Source organism: Anopheles coustani, chromosome 2, assembly GCF_943734705.1.
Source record: "Anopheles coustani chromosome 2, idAnoCousDA_361_x.2, whole genome shotgun sequence".
NCBI lineage: Eukaryota > Metazoa > Arthropoda > Insecta > Diptera > Culicidae > Anopheles > Anopheles coustani.
This window is the reverse complement of record NC_071289.1, coordinates 93,208,108-93,232,454: the sequence shown is the minus strand read 5'-3', so window position 1 is coordinate 93,232,454 and position 24,347 is coordinate 93,208,108. Positions and strand designations below refer to the sequence as shown.

Sequence of the window (24,347 nt, the reverse complement as noted above, 5' to 3'; positions counted from 1 at the left end):
CAAGTAAACCGAGGGAGCGAGCGAGGGAAGGCAGGATCAAAAGAAAACCCGGCAGCTGCTTCCAAAGCTGGCATGCTTGAGCTTTTAATTGTGCGAGTAAAGACTCCGGAGGCATATCAAGAGTGAGGGAGGGGAAGGGAGGGCGTCCGAGAAACTGGGAAACGGATGATTTTCCTCCCAGAGTTCTGCCAGAGTTTGAGTGCGCTAACTACTCTCATGCATTTTTAGAAGGCATCTCATGACTCGTTTAAAAAACCGAGACCATACATAGATCGATCGATCGATCGAGAGAGGCAGGAGCTAGGAAAAAGTATCGTAAAGAAAATTGAAAGCAACGTAGAGAAACTATTAGTTAAGCTCTCCATATGGACTGCCGCACGTAAACACGAACGAGAATTGAATTTCCGCCACGGAAATGTCCATAGTTGGGTGCGGGAGTCGTGTGTCGTTGAGAACACGCGAACAAATCGTACTAGAATGTAGACAATAAATATATTAACAAAACAAAAAAGAACGGAAACCCGAAACAAACCAACATTAACCGTTAAGGAAAAACGTAGGAAAACAAAAAACCAATACGAATATCCGCCCCCAGAATGGAACCAGGGTGGGCGGAATAAGTTAAAACCAGTAGTGAATTTAAAAAACTTGAAACACAGAATCCCACAATACCAATTGACCCACGGAGCGCCGCGACCGACGTCGTTTGCGAATTAGATTTTAGAACCAAAGCAAACCATTAACCAGGAAGCGAAGAGAAGGAAAAAAGTATATACAAAATCAATATTATTTATACACTCCACGGAAGAAGTGAAGGCGGAAACCAAGACCATGGCCCAAGGACTAAAGCGTTTGATTTCTGTTAGTATTTCTGCGGACGAATTGCGGCTGCGATGAGCTCAAAAGGACCATGGACATTAGCGTGTGAAAAGTACGTTTAGAACGATTAGAATAGTAAGAGGATATGATGCTATCCAAGACAAGGGAAACCATGGGTAGAATGATTGTGTGAAGGAGGTTCAAGAGAAACATCTTATCTTCGAAAACGATCATGCAAACCATTTGTAGGTGCCGCGTAGGGAATGGGCGTTCCAAGAGGCCGGCACGCGGACAACTTAAGCCGGCAGCTACGTTGAACAGGCAGTGATTGTTGTGTACTTCCTTTGCTAGTTTGTAAGCAGCCCAAAATAGTGTAAAGTATGTAGCCATGTGTAGCAAAATGCCGCAGCGTGTTTGCGAAGAATTTAATCGATCGAACGGAGGAGATTGTTTCCTTGTTTGTACCATGTGTTGAAAATAATGTAGTAGCGTTTTTGTTAAAAGATCATATGACGATAATCGACCAGAGAAAGAGAGAAGCTAGTTGTGGTAGTAGAAATTACAAGAATGTTAGGGGAGTTAGATCTATTAATTTCTCTCTTTTCAAGTTTGCGATCAGTTCAATGATTTCATTTCGAATCGAACCACTAAGCGCGATAAATCAAACCCAGAAGAAGTCTGTTCCTGCCAATTTTCTACTTTTGTACCGGTTCCTTACTTTTAGTCTCACTACTTGCGTTGTAAATTTCTATAAATAAGTCAAACTAATCCTCAGCTATGACTGATCTTCTCTGTTAACGAAAATATACTCGAGGAAATCATAAAATGTTTTGTTATTTATTTTCCCGAAATGGACGTTCCAACGGTCGTTTCAAACTCCGCTTCGTTCGTGTGAAGGGCATCGAACCGGTTATTGAAGGTCAACCAGGTTAGACCGGGACGGACACGGTGCGACCACTGGTGGTCTCGCTCGCGCGGGCTACCTGCTGCGATTCCTGCGCTCCTGGTACCAGGAGGCACATTTTCGTCACGTCGGACGGGAATTTTTCGTTCGCCGCATCAAAAATTTTGCCTGCAAAGTAACAGGGTAGCAGGATCGCTCAGGAGGTAGCACAAGATCGGTTCGATCACAGGCGGCGGTGGTGCGAGTGAGATCGAGAGATCATCAGTATTCATCTCACTTACCCCTTCAATATATTGCCATCGTGTTTCGGATCGATTTAATAAAAACGCCATAAAAGTCTGTGTTCGAAATTTCTTCTCGCTTAACTTCTTTACTGGTAGAAAATAAAACAAAGATAGCCCTATTACAATGTCATTTATCTGTGATGAAAGTGGTGCATTTTATACTTGTAGCGATCGTTTAGAAAATTTTATAATGCTGGAGAAATCAACGCCTGGTAGCCGGGAAATGTTCGAGCGAATTTTCCCAACCCTGTCGCGGTCTGGTTCACAATTAGTTTCTGAGAATAATGTATGCGCATTTTCTTGTCGCATTTTCTTTTGGATTTTGAATGCTCACCGTTGGACTGGTTTGTCGTTTTTTCTATCGGTTTGTTCCAACTTCTCATTCAACGAGCAAGGCGCAATAATAATACTCTATAGTCGATAAAGTGCCTCAACTACTAGCACTAGGTAGCTTTCGGTTCTCAGTGCTTAAATTACAACCCTCAGATTACCAAACCAAAAGATTCTCGTTTATATGCTACGTTCCATTTTGAGATTCGCTCTTTTGTTGTGGTCCATTTACCACCCGTTGGTAAGAAAAAGGAGATTCTTTGAATTTGAATTGGATCTAAAGGGTCGTACAGAATCTGTTTCGAAAATGCAACCTAAGCGAACGTTCGAATAGGTTTCTTTTTACTTTAAAAAAACTATCTAAATGTGAAATTGAACAAAATAAGAGTCCTAACCTAACCATTACGCTTAAATATAAGAGAAAAAAAACAAGAGTAAAAACCCTTACTTGCAACAACATTCATCTATAGTTCACGCTTCTACAGTTCCTAACTCTGTTTTGCTTCGTTTCTTTTCGCGTTCCGAAGTACATTTAATGGACGGGTGAAATTATAAAAATTAAAGTTTCGTTTTCACTTAAGATTAGAATAGTTTTTTTTTTTCTTCAAAGGAAAAAAACACAAGGAGAATGATTGAGAAAAATGCATCAGAGCGCAACAAACACACACATCCATCGATGGCCATATCCGGTTGTTGTTCGTTCCCTTTGTTGTATTGCTGTTGTTGCTGTTGTTCGGCTTGCTTGAGGGGAGAATTGGTCATCGCTTTTTGGTCATGTGCATCCCCCTCACCTCTGCCGCTGCGCCCCCTTTCCTTCAGTTCTCTTCTTCCACCCGAGCACATAATACACACGCAAATAGTATTTACAACAGATCGATTTGGTCGGTGGAAGAAAAGAGAAGGGGGTAGAGGGGATGCGACCGCCACCTTTCCCTTATCTCAAGTTCGCTGCCCCCACCGAATCGTTTGCTCCTTGTGCTCCTCCAAAATCCCCGCGTGGCGATGGGGTTTTAGATGAAGAATTCCTTTCGCTTCGTGACTTGGTGTCCGGTGGTCGACTGGACGACGGCATCGTCCGGATCGAGGGCCGCCTCGGCACCCTTGTCCTCCTGCGTGAGGTAGTCACCCTTGTGGCGGTTCATGTACCGACCGATCAGTATGGCCATGATGATCAGCAGCAGCAGAATGACGGCCAAAACACCTAGAAGAGAAAGAAAGGAAATCGACCCGATCAATAAACGTGCTTTCACATTATCATGATCGTTGACGAATCACGACACTTACTTCCAAGGATGGCCGTATCGGGACCATACGCATCACGAAGCCTATCCTCGTCGATCAGCGGCGGGGGACGGGTTTCGATTTCGATCGGCGGATGCGTCACCGGTTCCACACCGCAAAAGTCCTCCGTCAGGGGCGTTCCGAGCGAGCGCACGTTCGGTGGGGGACTCTCCTGGAACAGGAACTTCAGCGGGTAGATGTCGTCGAACTCGACGCGCGAAATGCACCCCACGAACCCATCCTTCATCGACTCGTTCTTGCCGATGTACATGTACTCGATGTTGTTGAACTGGGCGTCGGCCGAGTCCTTGATGTCGAAGTGGTACTCCTGCGGTTGATAGTTGTCCACCAGCAGCACCACCGTCGAGCCGGAGTTCTTACGCGAGAAGCGCACATCGTGGTACTGGCCGAGCCCGAAGTGTTTCACCGGGTAGATAAGTTCCTGCCGCTCGAACCCGAAGTCAAACACCACCTTCAGATGGCCCGAGTTGGAGATACTGAGCGTGAGGTACTCTTGCGTGATGTTGGAGAAGAACCCGAGCAGGAAGCCCTTCGGGTTGGTCGTGGTGAACCCGACACGGATACGCTCGGACAGTGTCGAACGGAAGGCACCCTGGAAGTCGTACTTGATCATCGAAGACGAACGCATATTCACGCCGATTTCTGTGCGGGGAAAGACAAAACATAGGTCGGTTAAGCTTTTACATTCCATTGCGTAATAAACCTTTTCATGGCTTTTTATTCCAAAGTCCCATCAATACACTAACAAGTACCAGGTTTCATCTGACAAGCTCTATAATGGAAACAACGCATCATCGTTGGCATGGCAACAATACCGTTCTACAAACCCACATTCAATATCTAATATTTGCGTCCAGTAGGCGACGAAGACCGAAAACAAGGTGTGAGAGCTGTCAAACCGATAGTGAGATGAAACTTGTTAGATATTGAATGTGGCTTTGTATCATAGAGCTCATCTTGTTAGATGAAACCTGGTACTTGTTAGTGTTTTGATGGGGCTTTGGAATAATAAGCCGGGAGAAATGTTCTTACCATCGGCACAAATCGGTCCCTTGAAAGCACTCCAGCGACAATCGCAACTGAATCCGTCGTACCGCTCGGTGCAGGTACCGTTGTTGAGACACGGACTCGACTCACAACGTCCCACGCACCCCGGAACGACACCATAAAGTCCCCGTTCGGCATGCGAACGAAGGTCAACCGGTTCACCGTTAAGCAGCAGCGCTCGAATGCAACCGACGTAGCCATCGCGATAGTCCAACGTGGCTCCGATCGTAAGCGTCGAGTTGAGGTGCAGGGCACGAACCGGACCGGGTGGTTCACGCACTTCCGCCTTCGTCGAACCGTCCACCACCAGCCGGGCCTCTTTGCGGTTTCTCTCCACGCTCACCGAATGCCATCGATCGTCGTTCAGCTTGTTGCTCATCTCCACGTACACCTTCTGCGTTCCGGTGCCGGCCTGGTACTCGAATAGCAGCTTCGTACCCCCGACAATGTCCAGCCGGATGAAATCGGTCGGACCGCGTGCGTGCAGCATCACCGCGTTCTCGACGGTGGTCTTGAACTCGAAGTAGATATCACCCGAGTGTCCCATGTCGAACGGGGGCAGGTCGATGGTGGCGTCCGCGATGCGGAACGTGACCACATTACTGAACAGACTGTCGCCGGTGCAGCGCAACGGGCCGAGCGTGTACCGACCGAGCTTCTCGTCCACCGGCGTGCCCGTGTCACCGAAACGCAATGCCCACACCGGCAGGTACTCCTTCTCCCGGATGTCCCCACCGTCCTCCTGCCAGTCGAGCAGGTTCGCGTCGCAGTTGCACCACTTCGTCGGGTCCACGCAGTCCCCGACCACGCCACACTGGCATTTGCGCGAACCGGGCAGCGCACCGGCCCAGTAGTCCATGGCTTGATTGTGCCGCGAAACCCACCACGCGTACGGGCGGAAGTTTTCCGCCTCGGACGGTGAATTGAAAAGCCGCGACGAACGACACGCGTACGTCAGCGTTTGCCAGCATTCGCTCGATCGGTTCAACAGGGCCTCGATCTGCGGCAAACTCGCCTCGTAGATGATGTTCTGCTCGAACGAACCCGGCTCGGCAAACCCGTCCACCCGCGTCGTATGCTCCGAGCTGTGGCTCAACACCGTCACCACTCGGCCGTCGGAGAAAAATTCGCACGTCACCGGGAACGGTGCGAGCGGGCCACTGCCATCGACGTCGATCTCGATACGCTGACGTTGCTTCACGTCGTGCACGTTCTTGTACGCCTGACAGGAGAGCGCGTTCATGGGCGTATGGCAGACGGCCCCGGCGTACCCGGTGCCGGTGCAATCGCACGTAAACTCCATCGACGTCTGCTTGCACACACCGCTGTGCTTGCACGGGTTCGGATTGCACCGGTCGACCATGTGGCACGCATCAAACAGGACCTCGCCCTTGCAGCAGTACTCTTCCTCCTTCCAGTCGGTCGGGATGCGGTAGTTCCCATCGATCGCGAACGATCGCATACAGCCAACAAAGCCATCCTTCGTCTTACCGCCACCGATATAGTACAGACTGCCCGTCGTTATGTCGATCAATCTGTGTTGAAAGGGAAAATAAATGGTCAGCATCATTAATGATTCATATATTACACAACATTTCCTACTAGGGCTTTTCTACTATGAATGATTATTTTCTACGCCTCTTTTTCACCACTTCCTAGGTGGATCTTGTTTTAATAGTAGATGTTTTAGAAGATGTTGTCAATAAAAGCCATGTTAAGTAACAGCAGACACACGCATACTTGCATTTACAATAGTTTAAAAAACATCTTACAACGTTTTACATCATCATCTAGTAACCCCGGCAGTGTACGTAGAACATCAAATAATGATAGCCTACTGCGTTGGCTACAGCTATCATATTGCGGTAGATCCTAGAAAGCGACGAATTTTCTACTTGACCAGTTTGGTGTTCGAACTTGAATGCAATGCATCACAGTAGGCTATCACTGTTTGATGTTCTACGTACACTGCCGAGGTTACTAGATGATGATGCTATACGCTGTAAAACTACCAACGAATGTATCCGGGTTGGTTCTCTTACAAAGTGCGATTTTTCACAGAAATGTTACCTGTCCCCGTCACCTTCCTTGCCATTGTTCGCTAGCCTAAAGTAAATTGAATGTTTTATAGTTGAAAGATGTTGATACTGCTAGTGTTTTTTCTCAATCAAACGGATGGCTTTAGTGAGCTAATCTATCAACCACTCTTATCAACATGTTCCCCCGCTTTGGTATCCATCCCTTGGTCGCTACTCACTTGGACGTTTCCATCGGACGCTCGTCGATGCTCAGCACCAAGCTGTTCTTCTTAATCGTCAGCATCAGATGATGCCAGTTGCCGTCGTTGAACTGCTCCTCGTAGTTGTCCAGTATCGTGCCCGGGTTGTGCTCGTAGTTGTCCTCCTTTAGGCGCACCTTCACCTTGCCCTCCTCGAGGAACACCTGCACCGAACCCTGCAGGAAATCGTGGTGCAGCATCAGGCCCTTCTCCTCGTACGTCCGGAACGCGAAGCTGACGTTGAACTGCTTCGAGCTGTAGTAGCCCTTCAGCTTGGCGTGCGAGCCGCGCGTCAGGAACGTGACCGGGTTGATCGGGGGCTCGGGGCAGTTGTAGTTCACGTTCACCATCCGGTAGCGCAGGTGTTCGCCGTCGTAGAACGCGTCCTTCATTTCGCGGATAAAGTTCGTGGCGTTGAAGTGCAAATTTTCGATACAACCGGTGAAGTTGTGCTGGATGATGAGACCCTCCTGCAGGTTCGGTACGCCACCGATGTAGAACTGCCATTCGAAAACAGAGTAAGTGGGATTAGTATGGTCAAACTGTGATTGATTGTGTTCGCTTTACCTCTCGATTCAGGTTGAGCTTATCGAACTCTCCCTTGATGCGCCGCTGCACGATCACTCGATCGACGCTGAAGATTATGTCGCGCCGGTTGCGCGAGATGACCACGTCGTGCCAAATGTTGTCGTCCAGCAGACTGCCCACCGACATCGACGTCATGATTTTCGATCCGAGGTCCACGTTCAGCACCATCCGATTTTTGCTAATCTGTAGCGCGAAGTAATCGCCCTGGGTTCCGCGTGAATACAGCAGCACCCCGTTCGGGTTGGCCGTCTTGAAGCGGAACCGGATCGACTCTCGGGTGGCCGCAATCGGATCCCGCAGCAAATCGTACCTCACAAGCCCGGTACCGTTCAGGTAAATGCTCTCGGATTCTACAAATATTAAGCGAATATATTTTTAGAAACGTAACAAAAAAAACATTGTCCAATTTTTTTCTATCTGCTTACCATATCGGCACCCGTAAAGCTCCGCACGCAGCGAAATCCGATTCTGCCACCTCGTGGGATTGATCCGAATCCACTGGGCGATGATGGGCACCTCGAAGGAGTTCGTTCGGACCGTGTCCCCATCATGGTTGCCTTTGAACAGCTACGTTGTTAATTAACGCAAATTGTGTGTGGAAATAAAAAGAAGTATATATTAAAAGTGTGCTCCAATTTGCTCCGAGTTTTCCGACCGATGCGATTCAGTGGGGACCTGTGTTTGATGAAGAAACATTTAACGTGAAACAAAACAGAAGGAGAACGGCGATCTTAACGAGGATGGTGTGATTTTAGACACATGGACACAAAAAGGAGTTAACTGCATTATCAAGCGGTTAGAGAGAGAGAGGAAGTTTCAAACTAGCGATTGTTATTCGTTTTTCCGTCGTGGTTAATCTTAACTACTAATGCTCATGCGTTATAATGTTAGCTGGATTATTCTGTTATCGATTTCAAACAACGTTAAGCAACTAAAATAAAGTAGATTGTTTCAAGTACTGTCTACAACTAGTCGAAAGTACTGTTATCGATTTTTCCTTCCTCGAAGAGTTTCCGAACAAACGGGTGCACGGAACGCGCAATGGTAACGGAAATTATCTTATCGAAGACATCCTCTTTCAGCAGACGCGTCTCTCGTTTTCCGATGCGGGAAGGTAATTGAATGACTACGGCACATCCTACGGTGGAAGGATACCTTGCTATTAATACACAGAGTGGAGGAGAGAGTTTGTAGGGAAGGTCACACAGAGAAACACATTTTTGCAACACATGACGGGATACAATTTTGAAGGGGCAGGGCGCGGCTGACTTCAGCTTTCCGGGCTGCCGGGCTCCGGGATTACTTTACCTGCTCCTCGCCGCCACTGTCGGTGACGGACTTCCACAGTTCGCCGTCGTCCGAGAACTGGACGATGTACTCGGTGACGCACTCGCTCGTCGTCGCCCGGCCGGCGGTCGCCACCTTGCGCACCATCTTCCGCTCCCCGAAGTCCACCGTGAGGAAGTGGAAGTACGTGTTCTCGATCGGCGTCCACGCGGACCGTCCTGTGGCCGACGTAGAACGCACCCGTTTCCGAGGATTTGATTGTTTGTTAGTGTACACATTGCGTACGCGGTTAGTGCGGAACCATGAACCAAAGGTTGCGAATGTTTCACGTGCAGTTGATCGGTCGGATTGGATTAGTTTCATGTTGACCCACGCCACATTTCCGATTTCCCATTTTCGAGTTGCAAATGAGGCATGGCAGGTGCAGAAGTCGACGACGGATGACCATGGCGCGCGTGTTCCGTATCGAGGATCGAGGTTTACGATCCGTGGAGTTGTGTGTTTGTAAGGCATCCCAAGCGAATCATCACCGTCAATATTATCCCATCAATTATTATAGAAAAATGGCAGCAGAAGAAATAGAAGAAAAACGTTTACCAATTAGTTCAATTGCAAACACACGCACACATTACTTTCGTCCAATCGGGATTGTTCTTTTGCTGTCGATTCTATATTTGCTATAAGCTGAAAGAAAAATGAATGTGGCGAACCTTGTTCATGAGGGTTCATTCAGGTTCGTGATGATCGGTAAAAGCATTAGAAATTAAAAAGGATCAACACAGAAAACAACTATCAACTAAAGGACATTTGCCTGATAACACCAACACCATTAGAGCGAAGATAAATGGCACATCATCACCTAAAGATTAGACTCGAAAAAAGGAAACTTCAACCCATCGCCGACTAGAGAGATAGAGAGGTCAGAGAGGTTGACGCCACCCGGGAAGTGGAAATTACGTTAGTTAGAAATCCTCACCCAACAGTGAGGGACACACCGTGCGGTAAAAAGGTAGAAGGCGGGGGGGGTTAGGGAAAGCATATTAGAAGCTTAGAAGAGAAAGAAAAGCGCGGAAGTCTTCAGTGCACCTACAACTCCGCACACCATGCGCTTCCCCCCCTCGAGTTCCTTTGGGGAATTGGAGATCGCCGCCCTTCCAACCAAGATCGCACACACCAACGGCCAACGGTGCGGGGTGTGCGGTTTCGGGGTTTACCTTGGTGTTGCCGCCCGGCTCCCTGTAGTCGATATAGTCGAGCCCGTTGAAGCCGTAGCTGATGGTGTACTCGGTCAGGTACTCGCTGCTGTGCGGCCGGCCCTGCGTTTCGATGCGCGTGACGTTGCGCACGTCGCCCAGATCGATCACGAACTGCTGGTCGAAGTCGGACTGCTGGGCGGTCCAGGCGTTGCCACCTTGAAGGATTTGTTTTTGAAGGAGGAACACAGTTCATCAAGTTTGCAGGCGAGAATCGTAGGAGGCGAAGGAAGCAACATGAACTCGCAAAGTTATACTGTAGTTAACTCTGGAGTCGCAATCATTTTGATAAACAATTGGAGGATCGAAGCTGAATACCTTTATGTATTTCCTTTTGGATTTGAATCCCTATTTAAATGGAATCGATTTACAATCTTTTCAATTTTTTCTCATGCATAATTCTAGAGTTTGTCTGACAGTTTGAAGAATTCATAAATATAGGAGAGTGGAATCTTACTATGAATTGAAAGACATGTGCCTGACACAGTTTTCTAACTCGATGCCACAAGGAGCTGAACTCCCCAAAAGGATTCAAATCTGGGTGGCAGCCAATACAGCGTTTTACATCTCAGCTAGCAAACCCGGCAGTACACGTAGAACATCATACAGTGCTAGCCTACTGTATAGTATTTGATGTTGAACGGTCAAACCTCCAAATGACAACTCATACGGGTCAAGTAGACAATTCGTCGCCTTCTAGGATCTACTGCAATGATAGTTGTCGTATGGATGGTTTTTAGTAGACACGACCAGTTTGCAAGGATTGTTGTGATTCGCGCTCGTTTCCTGATGCGAAAAAGCGATCATAGCCTACCTTATTTTGTACCCCTGAACTGGAAGAGTTACTAAAAGATGAGAATCATCTACCTCAATCAAATCGAAATTGTTCGAATCGAATTGTCAAATTGTTGTTATCCCGATCTCGTCTAGGTAATTCTATCTTCCCAAGGAACGATGAAAGTGAGATTTTCTTTTCCTTTACTACATGCTACCGGAATTGGTTGAAGCGAATCGAAAGAAAACGGTTGCACAATTGTGGTGACATAGAACGCCATATCGCCGTAGCCGTGCTCTCTTTAAAAAAAAAACCTCCTTTCCGTTCAAAACCGTTCACAGCATATCCCCTTGCTCTTTATGATCCAATAACAATAAACCATCCATAATAATTTAGTCCGCTTTTCCCAGCCTTTCTGAGCCGTTCTCACAACACACCCGAGGAGATGACGCCCCGAGTTGTTGACACAGCGGGAGGGAAGGGCCGGAGCTTTTCGAGTCACCGGAGAGGGGTGGTGGTTTCCACAGTTCCTTTCTATTATTGCACCGACGAGACGATCGCCGTTTGAAACGTATCCACCTATTTGGAAACCCTTCGAGAGACTAGGGCCGAGGACCATGATGCCCCGACGCAAGAGGGTCCTTATTTCTTTATTTCAATGTCCTCAAACCTCCTCCAGGAGAGGGTCGGCTACGTTCGAGTATGGATCGATGATCGTTGAAGCACGAGTTAGTTCTAAATATCCGGGCCTCTTGGGCCGGGTGGTGTCGACATTGGCGAAAGTGAAGAAAAGGTTAAACTAATATTGATACCGCAAAGCGTAACGAAATAAATTGAAACATTAATGCACACTTGGGTATGGAACGGGGAAAAAAAGCGAGAGAACACATAATTGTGGCATCAACAGTTGAACGCAATTTAACAACCTTTTTCCCCGTTCGGTTGATTAGTTTTTCGGCAATCGATAGCCAAAGGGACGTGAACGGTAGCCAACGGAGCCAATAAAAGTCGCTGGAAGCTAAAACTACGTAATTTATGCACAGATCGGTAAACGTTTCCATTGTGGTGAGGTGTACGCCGGCTTCTCCACCCCTGTGTGTGTTTTTTGTTTGTACCAAAAAGGGTCAATCGACAAATCCTTGATTGCACTCCAAAAGCTGCCATCGTCGAACGGCGTTTTTTTTCCTGAGCGGAGAGGATTGTTGTTGGACCAACATGTTCGTCACGCGTCATCGAACAAATTGTTCAGTGTCGCACACATTTTGTGCAGCGCATCAAAAAGGAATATTTCACCAGCGCGTCATCGTGTTTGTTACAACACGAACCATCATCCATTCCTTTTACTAAAAAAGGGATCACGGTTGCGTTCTTCCCTTCGTGGAAAACTATTCCCAGGGACGCCAAGCCTTGGAACAGCTGTTTGGAGACGAACGAATAATAATCAATAGGCGCCGCAATGGAGATCACCGTCCAAAGAGAGACAGTATGGCACGCTGCCAGATGGCAACGGTTTGGGCCAGAGTTTATGTGTATTTATGAGATATACATCCGCAAGGACCACAAGAGGCCCAAATGGATGTAACACACCGTAGTGCGGCGAATTGTGGCGAAAGATCAATATTTATGCGGATGTTCTCTTGCCAACGGCGCGCTTTGGCCTTCCCTAAGGGCTGGTGTTTCAGGTTGTTCCAAGCCCGTTGTAGAGCATAGAGAGATTTCTGTTCATAGTTTTCCCCGCTACTTTTGTTGTTTTCAATCGGCAAACTGGCAACTGTAATTATTTTCAAGTGATGCCGCAGGCACCAACTCTCGTACAACTGCAGCTGGCAACAACACACCACGCGCCATGTCCGCGATCGTTCTCACCAGATATAGGGGTTCGGTCCGACACTTCCACGCGTTGTTCATCGAAAGCTGATGGTGGTGTCAGCTGGAAAGGCACATCGCGTTCCCAGCCTTCGTGTGGGAGATATGAATCTTGTACCTGAAAGGAATTCAAACATTGCGCTTCCCCTGGTGATGGAGCCTCTCGGATTCGGAAGAAAAATCGGCACAACAACCGCAAAGGGGGGTGTATATACCGATTCCTGAAACAGTTCCACACTCCCACCCGATGACACCCTAATGGCCGCAGGGGTTGCGTGATTGCTCGAATTAGTTGTTGTCGGTTTCGCGAACATTTAGAAGTCGCTTCCAAATTCGAACGCTCAACCACGAGGCAGAAAGTCATGAAGTAACGCACACGCGACTGGCGACCGTTCTTTGGTTCGGTTGTCAGGTGATGTTTTGGGGCCGTTAATGGCAAACATTGGGGTGGGGGGCTTGAGACCATCCTTCCTTCTGCGTTAGGAGTCATCGTTCGTTATAGATCCAACAGAGTTGCCGCATGCAAAATCGACTATGCAAAGAATGTGATAAAATTTCTTCTTTGTTGGACGGCGAGGATATCAGGTTAAACTATCGGGAAAAGGGCTTGGCAGAAGAGAAACCGTGCCGTGACCAACTATTTCTCCGTTCGTGTTTTTTTCCGTGGATGGATGGACGTTTGTCAGCGACGACGAAATTTATGACCGGCTGTCAGTGCAAGTACCAGACCGCGTTCCGGAAAGAACTTTCCGGCTAATCTTCCGTACTTTCGAGACACACTGCTTTTGGAGGAGGGATTTTCTTTCTATCTGGGTCAATCGAAGACATGCCGTGCCGACGACGTACGGTGTTCGGCAGAGGGTTCGTTTCCCTCAGCTATATATATTTATTTTACGTACACAAAATAACAAAAATCCTGAACACACCTTAACCTATGTTTCTTCCTCCTCTATCGCTTGGAGTTTTACTGAGAATGGCCAAACGTTACATCGGTGTGCCTATTGACTAAATAAAACCCACCACCAACCCACAAAAAATGAGACTGCCAGCATTCACATAGTTACTTGGCCTTCTTATACTCCTTGCTTATAATACCCTCGCAGTAGTTCTCATCGATGGCCAGCAGTGGCCGGTGGCCCTCGACGAGCGTTTTAAAATCGATAATCTCAAAGCAATTGCCACTCAGATCTTCCTCGGCGGGCGCATTTTCCAGCGAGACCGCGACGCAGTGATCCCGATCGATCAGCGATTCCTCGAAGCGCCAGCTCTGCATCGGTTCGTCGTTGACGCGCAGCGTCGTATCGCTGGCGACTCGATCGCGAGCCAACAGGTCCGAGCGCATCCGGAAGCTAATTTTCCTCAGATCAATCGTAATCCCCACGCCAACGTTTTTCACGTAACTCTCCTTCAGGCACCAGTTGCGCATGAACGCCTCCAGCTGGGCCGGTTCGTCCCCGCGGCTTCGGATGTACTGCCACTCTTCGTCGGAAAAGTTTCTCGTCATCAGGCGGAAGAATTCGTCCAGCGATTTCCCGCCACCGTACTCGATCTTCATCACATCGCAGCCGATCTTGGTGGGCGCCGCATTCCCGGCGGTTCTGCTCGTCGCAAGCCCGGCCAGCACCGCGTACCGACCCTGATGCGAAACGTTGAAATCGACGGCCACGCCCTCGTTCTTCAGAAACGGTTTTCCCTTGGTGTCGCGATCGAACGCGATCTCGTCGTACGCCAGGTCGGTCGCTAGATGGACGAAGCGGCGCATCATCAGCCGCCCGATGAGCGACGCATTGAAGTCATCGCGAAATACGAACCGCTGCAGGCGAATCTTCTCCTCCGGCTGGATGCAGGCCGTCGCTAGCACCAGATCCGCCAAACTAGGTCGCCAGCCGCCGAGATCGAACGCCCACCGTACATGGCCTCCCTTCCGTAGCGACATGTTGGAATGATGAATGGGGGTTGGCAATGCACGGGCGCACGTACGTCTGCATCAACAAAACGGCGTTAACTTCCTATCGATGATGTTCTCTAGCAGAACGTAACATTCGACATGTTTTACGCGGGGCAACAAACACCACACCTTCGTCTGGACGCTTTCTATTTACAAATAAATCCGTGCACCACTAGAAACACCGACGACACAAAATGCATCACTTTGACGGCTGAGGTTTTGACAGCTCGGCTGCTCACCCACCTTGTTTGACAACCTTGGGCGATTTACGTTTACACTCGCTAGTTACGTACCTCGTTCAAGATGCTGTACCGGTTTTACAATATCAACTGAGGCGTTAAGAATTTCTTCTACTTCGCGATATAAAATTAACTCATCTTGTTGAAGTACTATGTGATGCGGTTAGAAAAAAATGTGACATTTTATAATATCATCTGAAGCCTTCTGTGAGATTTATAAGAAAAGTGGCTCACGCAAGCTGGACTTGTGCTAAATAATTTAAAAAATACCCATCCAGCATTTCCCAAAATATAAAAAATATACGCCCGGAATATCAATCAACCATTCAAATGGTGTACGGTAACTATAAGCATACATTTACATCTGCGAGATGAACGGTATATTGCAGTTTTCTAACTTTATAGACTTCAGAATGTTAATGCTTCAGAAAAGGTTACAAAGATTCGAATCGCCACATAAATCCAAAGAATCGAAACTCTGAAAGAGCTTATGCTTAGAAAATCGTTCGGGGATTACAACTCTGGAGGACGGAGTGCGTTCACGAAGCCTAATTGAACCGTATCCACCCGCGGGGTCAAACCTTAAAAGTGTACGCGGGAAAAATCACCCAAATGTGGGTTACGGCGGCACTGCAAACACCACGAAATAGGACTATTTAACCTTCCCTGTCCCAACCCTCATCGTATGCAGGGCACGAGAAGCAACGCCAGTAGTGCGTATTTGTCGCTCTAATCGAAAGGAAACGCAGCGGACAAGTCCAATGTTAAGCCGTTTAGAAGAATTAGACCCCGTATGTGGTAGGAGAGACGAGACACACTCTGAGCATACACACAGCGTATTGTGTTAATTAATTCTACTCCACCTCTCGACGAACGCCGAGGAAATAGATACACTCCTCATAGCCGCAATCTCATCAGAGAGTATCGCGCGCGCGAAGGCTAATATGCTTTCGTCTTCATCCCTCCAAAATCCCCCAACCGGTGTCGTTTACACTCACCCTACGACTTCCCAATCCCCCCAACCCAGGAGGTGCGCTTTGGCGGCATCTAGCCGTAAAAATGGCCTATTCGAGGATGTTTACGCAGGACGAGGCTCCAGGCCGATCGCTGCCATCGACATCGTGTGCTCGGTTATTGCCGGTCGATTCGCATTCCGGGAAGGACAAAACCGGGGAGACGAGCGCTTGTTGTTCCGCAATACGGTTCCACAAGAGATGAGTCATTTATCGTATCATCGGTTACATTTACATAATAACCACCCCTACCCTGGCCACCACACTCCGCCTGATAGTGCCATCGCTCGCCTCTGCAGCAACGTTTTCTTTGCCAATTTCCATGCATAGATTTTCCGTGACATTTCACACACGGCCGGTCCTCTCACCGGCTGTGGGGAGGATAATCTCCAAGGGAAGTCAGACCTTTCCCGTAACTATCGTGTGCCTCAAGCTAACAATCTTCCACCTACCCCGATGATTCAGCAAGCAACGAGAGAAGCCAAGGGTTCGCCTTGCAAACGAAGAAAAGCAATTAATGCTACATCCGAAAATGCTTAGGAAAGTTTCTATTTTTGAGTGAAAAGTCGTCACACACACCGCCGGACAGGGACTTCTGGTTTCCTCGAGCAAAAATTGACCACAAAGTGACTCTTTAGAGGGAAGACCACGACACAAATGTGAAAATTACCCCATGGGGTTGAAACATTGTAGTAGGGGGAAAAAAGATGCTCAATTCAATTTCTCTATCTATCTTTTCAAGTGGCCGGTTAGTTAAAACGTTATCTATTTCTCGTTTGGATGCAATCTAGAGATTATTGCGACAAGTAATCTTAAGTATTTATCGCTTGGGAAAAATAATTGGTTTGATGTGCGAGCTTGCCGTTCCATTAACACATAATTGAGAGTTTAAAAAAAACTCCTCCCAGTGTAGTGATGGCGACGATAAACAGTCCTTCTGGAGTGAATCCTAGGAAGCTATGAAATACACGTCCAACAAAAACCTACATTAATTTATTCAGGACACGTTGCACATGGCAGATGGTGACAAGAAGAGAGATTTTCCAACCCGGTTCCAAAGTGCTCCTCCTCATCGTCATTCCACGGTTGATGGTTCACCATTCTTCAGAGGGTGAAATTTACATCGTCCTCCAATCCATGGACAATGGTGATGGGAAAATTAAATAAACTTCTCGTCACCGGGAAAAACACACGTAGGCCGCTCGATCGATCGCACGATGTGGGTGATAATAGTTGCATCATGCAATTGCATTTGCGTCGATCGTCCAGCTGTTTCGCAAGTACAGACTATTTCCAATTTCGTTACCGTTTATGTTTGCTCCCCCTGAAAGAAGGGAGGGTGACCAAAAACCATATGGTTGTGTCACCACCGGATGGCACGCATGAAAAACATTACTTATTATCGCGAAAAACATACAACAGCAAATTGTAAAGTTGTACACATGTTTTAACGCGCGAAAATAAAAACACAGGCAGAATGTTCACGCCTCATCATCGCCGCATTTAAAATGTGCTGTTTATTTATCAACAAATTCTTCCCCGGACACCGCAGGAGTTTGGAAGGAGAGCATCGGGCGGAAATAAAATGGGCCACACTTTCTCTCCCCCCCCCCTTTTTCCACCAGGCGAACGAACAGGAACCTCTTCTTCAGCACCCTTTACGCCCACAATGAATCATCGCCGGAAGGTCATAAACGTGGCGCTGGCCGGAAACAAGTGGTACGGAAAAGTACCGACCGAAAACGTCCACCATCTGCATTGCATCTGATCGACACCGCGCTTCTAGTAGTGCCATTGAAACTAAAATACACCATCATTCCGATTTACTGAAGGAACATTTTTTCTTGTTTTCCCCGAGTACCAAAAATATTTTTTAAGACAACGACGGATACAGCAAGGAAGGAAGGGAGCTGAGGAAAACAAAAATACAAAGTGTACAAAACGGGCAACATAAAAAAGTGGGGAAGTGAAAAATGACCACACATACAAAAGGTACACAGATACCGTAATTCAAGAAATGCTGAAGAAACGGAAACAAACCAAAAAACATGAGTTAAACAAATACGAAAATAAATCAAAATTGATACTGACGAAGAAAGGATGGAAAGGTTTTTTTGCTCGGTTTGGCCCTGATGTGGAAAAGGCGTGAAAATGTGAAGTGAGATGCACACATACACACATGCACACATACACATCTATTCACAGGAACATGACGCAAGCATATGTTTTTCGCGAATGTCCACGCATGTTGTTTTTCGCGAGGCGGATGAAAGTGTTCCTTTAGTCGACAAGAGAGACAAACCGAATGTATGAACAATCACACAAAAGTATGTCAAATGAAACAAGAAAGGATCATCGACATTGCATTGAAACGAAGAGTGCACAAAAGTATTTGGAAGGATAACACTTTAGGATACAGTACAAACAACAAACAAATGGTGGAAAACATAGGAGAACAAAAAATGCACCACAGAGAGAAAGTGTGGAAAATTAAAAAAATAAAATACAATAACTAAACTCAACGAGGAACAAGTGGAGAAAGTACACAGTTATTTGTTATAAAACAGGAATCTTGTCGATGGATGAAAACCAGTAAAGACCGAAAAAATCATCTCTTTCGCCTCGAAATTTGATTGACGTCCATCCTTCGGCAAGATTCTAGGCTTCCTTTGATGAACGGTTCAGCTGGCGGTGGTTGCCAGGGAAATCACTTTCGCTTACCGTTCAATCGGGCATTTTCCGGACCACGTTCTCGCAGCTGTGAGGTGGCGGACAGGACGGCATGTTCGAGCAGCGGTTCGTTGCAGTCGTACTCGGAGTAGTAATCTTTTTGATAGTATTCTGGAAGGAAAGAAAACGGAAGGAGAACATTAAACTTATGAGCCAACAACGATGAGTGATGGTTCCAACCCATCAAATACTGGTCGAGACGTATGCTATTAAGTCTTGCGAAGGATTTACATTAAGGAACGTCTCGACAAACACTTCCTGAACGTCCCGAATATACCATCTGAAATGCAGGAAGTCGAACGCATTACGTCAACGCCTGCTAATGGGCAAACATGGAAGAAAAACGCTTCCTTCCTTCCTGATCGATAACTGACCGTCGCCATTGTTCTTCTCTCGATTCACGAGGCGTTCGTTATAATCGACTGCGTTTTCCGCTTCCTAAACCGATTTCTGACATCCTTACGAAGGATGTGTTTAGCTACCTCGAGTGACGTTTCCTTCCTCTCCAAGAGAATCCCTTTGGTTTAATGTCCACGTAACTCGGCCGTGAGTCGATAATGATGACGCTGAACTGCGGAAAACCCGTTCCGTTCCGGTGTCACTCGAAAATGCATGGCGGCGTTCGACGAATCCTTAATTAAAAGCATATTTTCCACCCAATCAAACTGCTAGCGCAAATCTTCTCCCCCATTCACAATCGAGGAGATCTCATTCAATTTTCCTTTTGTGCTCATTTTTGGAAGTTAAGTAAAGAGAAAGAAGAAATAACTGCACCAAAGGGAACCAACCAGCAGCTCGAGCTATTTTGAAGCGCCACTTAACGTCAAACCGAATGGGTTAATAAATTTTCCTTTCCAAACCCGATGCGCTTCAACTCTTTTCCCCCAAAACGGGTTTTCCAAAGGACGCGGTTAGTGTTGGGCCGGTTTCTTTCGCTGACACTGGTGGAAAATCAATTCCACTCCATCGGTATGGAGGGGGTTGAAGCCTTATGAAAACCACAACGGACGATTTTCTAATGGACTTCTATTTAGCTGCAAGAAAATGGACACTCCAATTGTTTTCCGTTCTTGACAAACATTCTTAAACGCCATCCAACCCCTATTACTTTGGAGATAGCATTAGACAATGTGTGAATGTGCGGATGCGGAAAAACACTGACCCAAGGCTAGTACTATATCCCATCCTTAGCGTATATTTTCTTTACCTTCGAGAGCATATCACCCTCGGGGTTTTCTGGTGCCTGCCGCCACCGTTCAGGGGACAACGACCAAAGGCACGGTTTCGCATAAATCACAATGCAGGAGGTTTCTCCCTCGGCCTCAGTGTCGCCCGATAACCCAAAGCGTCAGCACCGGTGTCGGTGTGCCAAAGGGAAACATTGTTTTCCCACCCTCCAGCAGCAACGGCAGCAACAACGGTGTGAGTGGTTTCCTTTCGTCTGGAAAAAGCGGAACCCTCATAGGGGCTACCACAAACTAGCACCACCCCGTATTTTTTCCCACTTTGCTTCCTGTGTTGCATTTCGAAGCCTAAAAGGGTCGCAAAGGGGGTGATGAGTTGTAATAAAAAAAATGGATTGCTAACACCAGGATAAAACGGTAGAATGGGGCTGTTTTCCCGGGACGCAAACGGTGATCCATATTTTTGCAACTACTTGAAGAAATGAATCCTATTTGTTTTCCATTAACCGAGTTCCAGTTCGAGCGAAAAGGACATTTCATAAATTTATTTTTTCCGGGAAAAGGTCCAACCATGACCATTGATAATCGGAAAAATGTTTAAACTGAGGGCACTGAACACGAGAAATACAAACACATTAAACTAACCTCTCTCAATGGCTGTTAGCAAAAAACCTTTCCACCAAAATGTACATGATAAAATATATAGATTATTCCATGTTTGTTTTACGATTATAAGGGACCCGTTGGAAAGAATTGCACATGTGACGGATAATGCCGGTATGAGGACTTTGTCGAAAAGGGTTCCTGTTCGATACTAGCACTATAGCATAAGCAGGAAATCCTGTTGGAAAGGATTTAATATGAGAACAAATTGAATTTCATCCCGGATAGAAAACACGACCGGTGAAACGATTGATGAAGAGATATTTATAAAAAATGGGACCCTCGGATTTATTGGATTTTGCGATAGATCCGATCGATAGGATGGATGATTGGTGAAGAGAATTACGGGAACATGTATTTTATTACGGGATGTCTAAAACAACTGTTTCATTTCCCATCGACTCAGTGCCATTTCTCACCGTGTGTATGATGAAATGTTACCGCACTTTTACTCTGAAAGATGCGAAGACAGACTAATGAGGTCCAATTTGTGGAAGCGATTTAAAAAACCCATTCAACATGACACGTTTTTTGTGAACCATTTTGCGGTGTTTCAGAGTTTTCATCACGTGCTCAACATAAATATTCATGAGAAAATCTTAGAAAAATAAAGGCAACACATGAACATGCTCGGTTTTTTAAAAAGAAAAAGTCAACCGCATCCAGCTAGATTAATCTTTGGCGTAAAACGGGAGGCGGAAAGGTTATAAAAACACGCTCTTCAACCAGCAAAGAGGCACGTGGCGCAGATTAGGTTCCATATCGGGAAAAATCTTGTGTCTAGGAGATTGCTCTTTTTTTCCCGTACCGAGTCGTGCAGTTGATCAGCTGACATCGGGGGACTACCTCTCGCGGGAGGGTCAGAGCAACGCGGGTAAAGTGTTATTGATTTTCCGCCGCCGGTTTTTGCGCGAAGGAAAATCACATTTGTCCCGGCCGGCCGGTATCGCCCGGGGGAGCGAGACAGAACATGCGGTCGGTCGGTCGCCGGTAGAACGTCTGAATATTCTTTTCATCTTCCGGCAACAATGTCCCCTGCCACCTCGGTTGCCTTCGGTCGAGTGTGCATGCGCCAACACGGAGCAGGACGAGATGCCGCAAGCAACGGTCGAACTGCGCAGCATCCGCAACTTTTGACAGAGACCTGCCATCCTGGCCGAAAGAGGAATGGAATAGCCTACCGGGAGTGCTCCAGGGAAGGGGCGCAACTAAAGGACACTATGCCACGTGCTTTTCCGTCTGGACGTCGACTTTACAACTCGGGTCGACTTTGCCGGGTACGGTTCGTCTAAATTGAATCACGCCAGTCAAACAGCGGACCTCGTCCCATGTTCCCCTTGTCTGTCTGTTGACGAATGGGTGGCTTCATTTAAAAACAATTAAATGTAGAACACGAAAGGCGAACCTTCCTCCTGTCGCAATCTTCGTACCCGTCCGGGGCATGACACGGTTGTTCCTTCGTTCCGGCTCACATAAAACAAAAAAACTCATTAGGGAACAGGGTGTCGTCGAAGACAAACATGAGCCGGAGGTTTGTCATATTTTTGCCTCCTCAACGGCACCCGTCTTCGTTCGTTCGGAAGACTTTTCGGCGGTGGGTTTCCCTCCCGGAGGGACGACAAAGACGACAACGACATCCACACGACGCTGGGATGCGCTATTTTAAGGTTTTTCCAACCACCTACTAAACGTACTGTTGTTGTGCTCGCGTGTTCCTGTTTTTCGTACGCTCGTTCGATGTCATTCGATCGTTTGTCCTCCCGTGGGTAGGGGAATGCATTTCCCGGGGCATTATAGATTCTCATTTAGAAGACCTGTCGAAAACGGGGCCAATTTGTTGGTGACAAAAGAAATAAACTCAATCAATTTTAATGAACGCCATATTACGACCGAGAAAAGAATATATGAATCACGGAGCATCAGTTCATACAAATTCTAAGATTTCGTTGAGGTGCTAATCGATAAGACAAATGCCCCGTTTCAACCTATCTGCAACCGTCCACTTTCTCCTCCTTCATCCAAGAAACCCGTGAGGATGCAACCCACTTGTTTGTTTGCGATTTATTTTGCTACCTACTGAAAATGGATATCCAATGATTGATGAGGGATTATGATCGATTTGCCACTAAAGTTAGCAGAACAACCGACACCATTGAGGTAGAATATGAACCACTTAACAAAATTCAATTAGATAAAATTGTTTGCCGATTAAACCACCTGGTTGGGAGGAACATCAAAGCCAAGCACACGCCCATAAAAGACACACGACGACTACGGTGATCGTGTGACGTTGAGAAAAAAACGTGACACACACATCAATCCGCGGCGCATAACAAAATGCCACCGTGCGAGATCGTCTAAGCGCCGCGCGGTTGACTCATGCACGTTCAATTGACGAAGAAGACGCGATTTATGTGACGTCACCTGTGGCACACCTTGGTGTACCTTGCACCAAGTTCTACCGTGATAAGAACCGTGATAGTAACATTCGCGGTATCGCTGATTTGCAGAAGACGCCGAAGACAATCCCCCGCGGAAGTGCAGGTGGCGTATTTACAAACATTTCGCTGTCAACTTTCCGTTCCATTCGAAAGCATTTCCTTCGCGCGGTGGTGGGGTGGTTGGCAAGCGAATTTGATCGTTACTCATGGTTGGTGTTTGTGCGAGCTCTTCGAGAACGATCGCCGTCGTCAAACGATCGCGTTAGCTAACTTACACAACCGTGTCCGGTGGATACCGCGGGTCAGGTTCTTTAAAACGCGCAACAGACAGCATAAGACAGCGTGCTCGCGAAGGAAAGCGCTGTCCCACTGTGGGAAGGAAGAAGACGGCACGTGTGTGCAGGGCTTGGCCAGGTGAATAGCGCCACCGTACACCAGAAAACCCAAGCGCGAGCCACGACTCGATGTTGACGAAAGGAGCCCAAAATAAATGTCTACTACATAAGAAGACTTTCTTTTGATTGTTCTCCTTCGGTACCTACCTGCGGAGGTTAAATTCACAATGGTTAACAGCACACAAACCGCTGTCGCACGCGGCAGCCAGTGGCCGCGGGTGAAGAATTTTAACATTTTCCTCCCGTCTGATGAGGCGCCTTTGTGTTTTGCTTTCTTTCTTGGATTTATGTCAAACACTGTCGATACTACACTGAGGCATCAGGTAGGCTGCGATGATGGCGGAAGTACACAATCTCGGAAAAAGGGATACGTTTTCCCTTGCAGAAGCACCCACTGTAGCCACTACCGCACCTCTTCCCCCTTAGGACAAACTTCACACCTGCGCGCTATCTCACTCGCACACGCACTGAATCACCACTTTGGACGAAGGGAACAACTAACCAGTTCTGCAGTACTGGTCCTCCGTTAGTGGAAAAAATATGAATGGACGCCAAACCAAACACAATCGCTAAATGGACAATGGTTTTCGGCACGCACTTTCCGCAAACGATACACTACGGCGAGCTAGCACCGAGGTTGGAATGTGTTGCACAACGACGCACAATCGGCGGCCAGCGCCTCCTGTTTGTGACCGTTAATTTCGCTCTGTCCACGCCTTTTCACGCGCTACCGGCCAACACGTCCGAACGCAACGACGGTTTTCCTCAAACTGACGCGCGTTTTGATGTCCAACATTGACCAAGGTTGCTGCAACAAGGGTTCCACTTGCGAGAAGTACCGAAAATAGCCAGTTCTCTTTTTAGTTCTGAGTTATGACGAATGACCCCTCAAATGATAGATCTTTTAAAGATTCGCAACTTTGTGGAAAGTATTTTATTAAATTTTGTCCATCTTTTCTAGTTTTTCAAGTTTTTGAGACAGAGAATGAACCGGGACACGA

General features: G+C 47.2%; 2 protein-coding genes across 3 annotated transcripts; both read right to left on the bottom strand.

Annotated features, from left to right (window-relative positions):
• Positions 1-2,060: 2,060 nt before the first annotated feature.
• LOC131266642 (neurexin-4) lies at positions 2,061-24,098 on the bottom strand. 2 transcript variants are annotated; one of them, XM_058269241.1, is made up of 9 exons: positions 23,494-24,098; positions 18,655-18,774; positions 10,054-10,250; positions 7,978-8,119; positions 7,532-7,902; positions 6,944-7,464; positions 4,672-6,221; positions 3,622-4,281; positions 2,061-3,538 (listed from the first exon to the last, which is right to left on the bottom strand). In XM_058269241.1, the coding sequence occupies exons 1-9, from the start codon at positions 23,579-23,581 to the stop codon at positions 3,348-3,350; spliced, it is 3,840 nt and encodes a 1,279-aa protein (XP_058125224.1). In that variant the 5' UTR covers positions 23,582-24,098; the 3' UTR covers positions 2,061-3,347. The 2 variants fall into 2 exon arrangements, with proteins under 2 accessions (XP_058125224.1, XP_058125223.1); XM_058269240.1 differs by lacking the exon at positions 10,054-10,250 and adding an exon at positions 8,861-9,057.
• LOC131266668 (L-aminoadipate-semialdehyde dehydrogenase-phosphopantetheinyl transferase) lies at positions 13,589-14,874 on the bottom strand. Its single transcript, XM_058269269.1, has one exon. The coding sequence runs from the start codon at positions 14,667-14,669 to the stop codon at positions 13,794-13,796; it is 876 nt and encodes a 291-aa protein (XP_058125252.1). The 5' UTR covers positions 14,670-14,874; the 3' UTR covers positions 13,589-13,793.
• Positions 24,099-24,347: the final 249 nt, after the last annotated feature.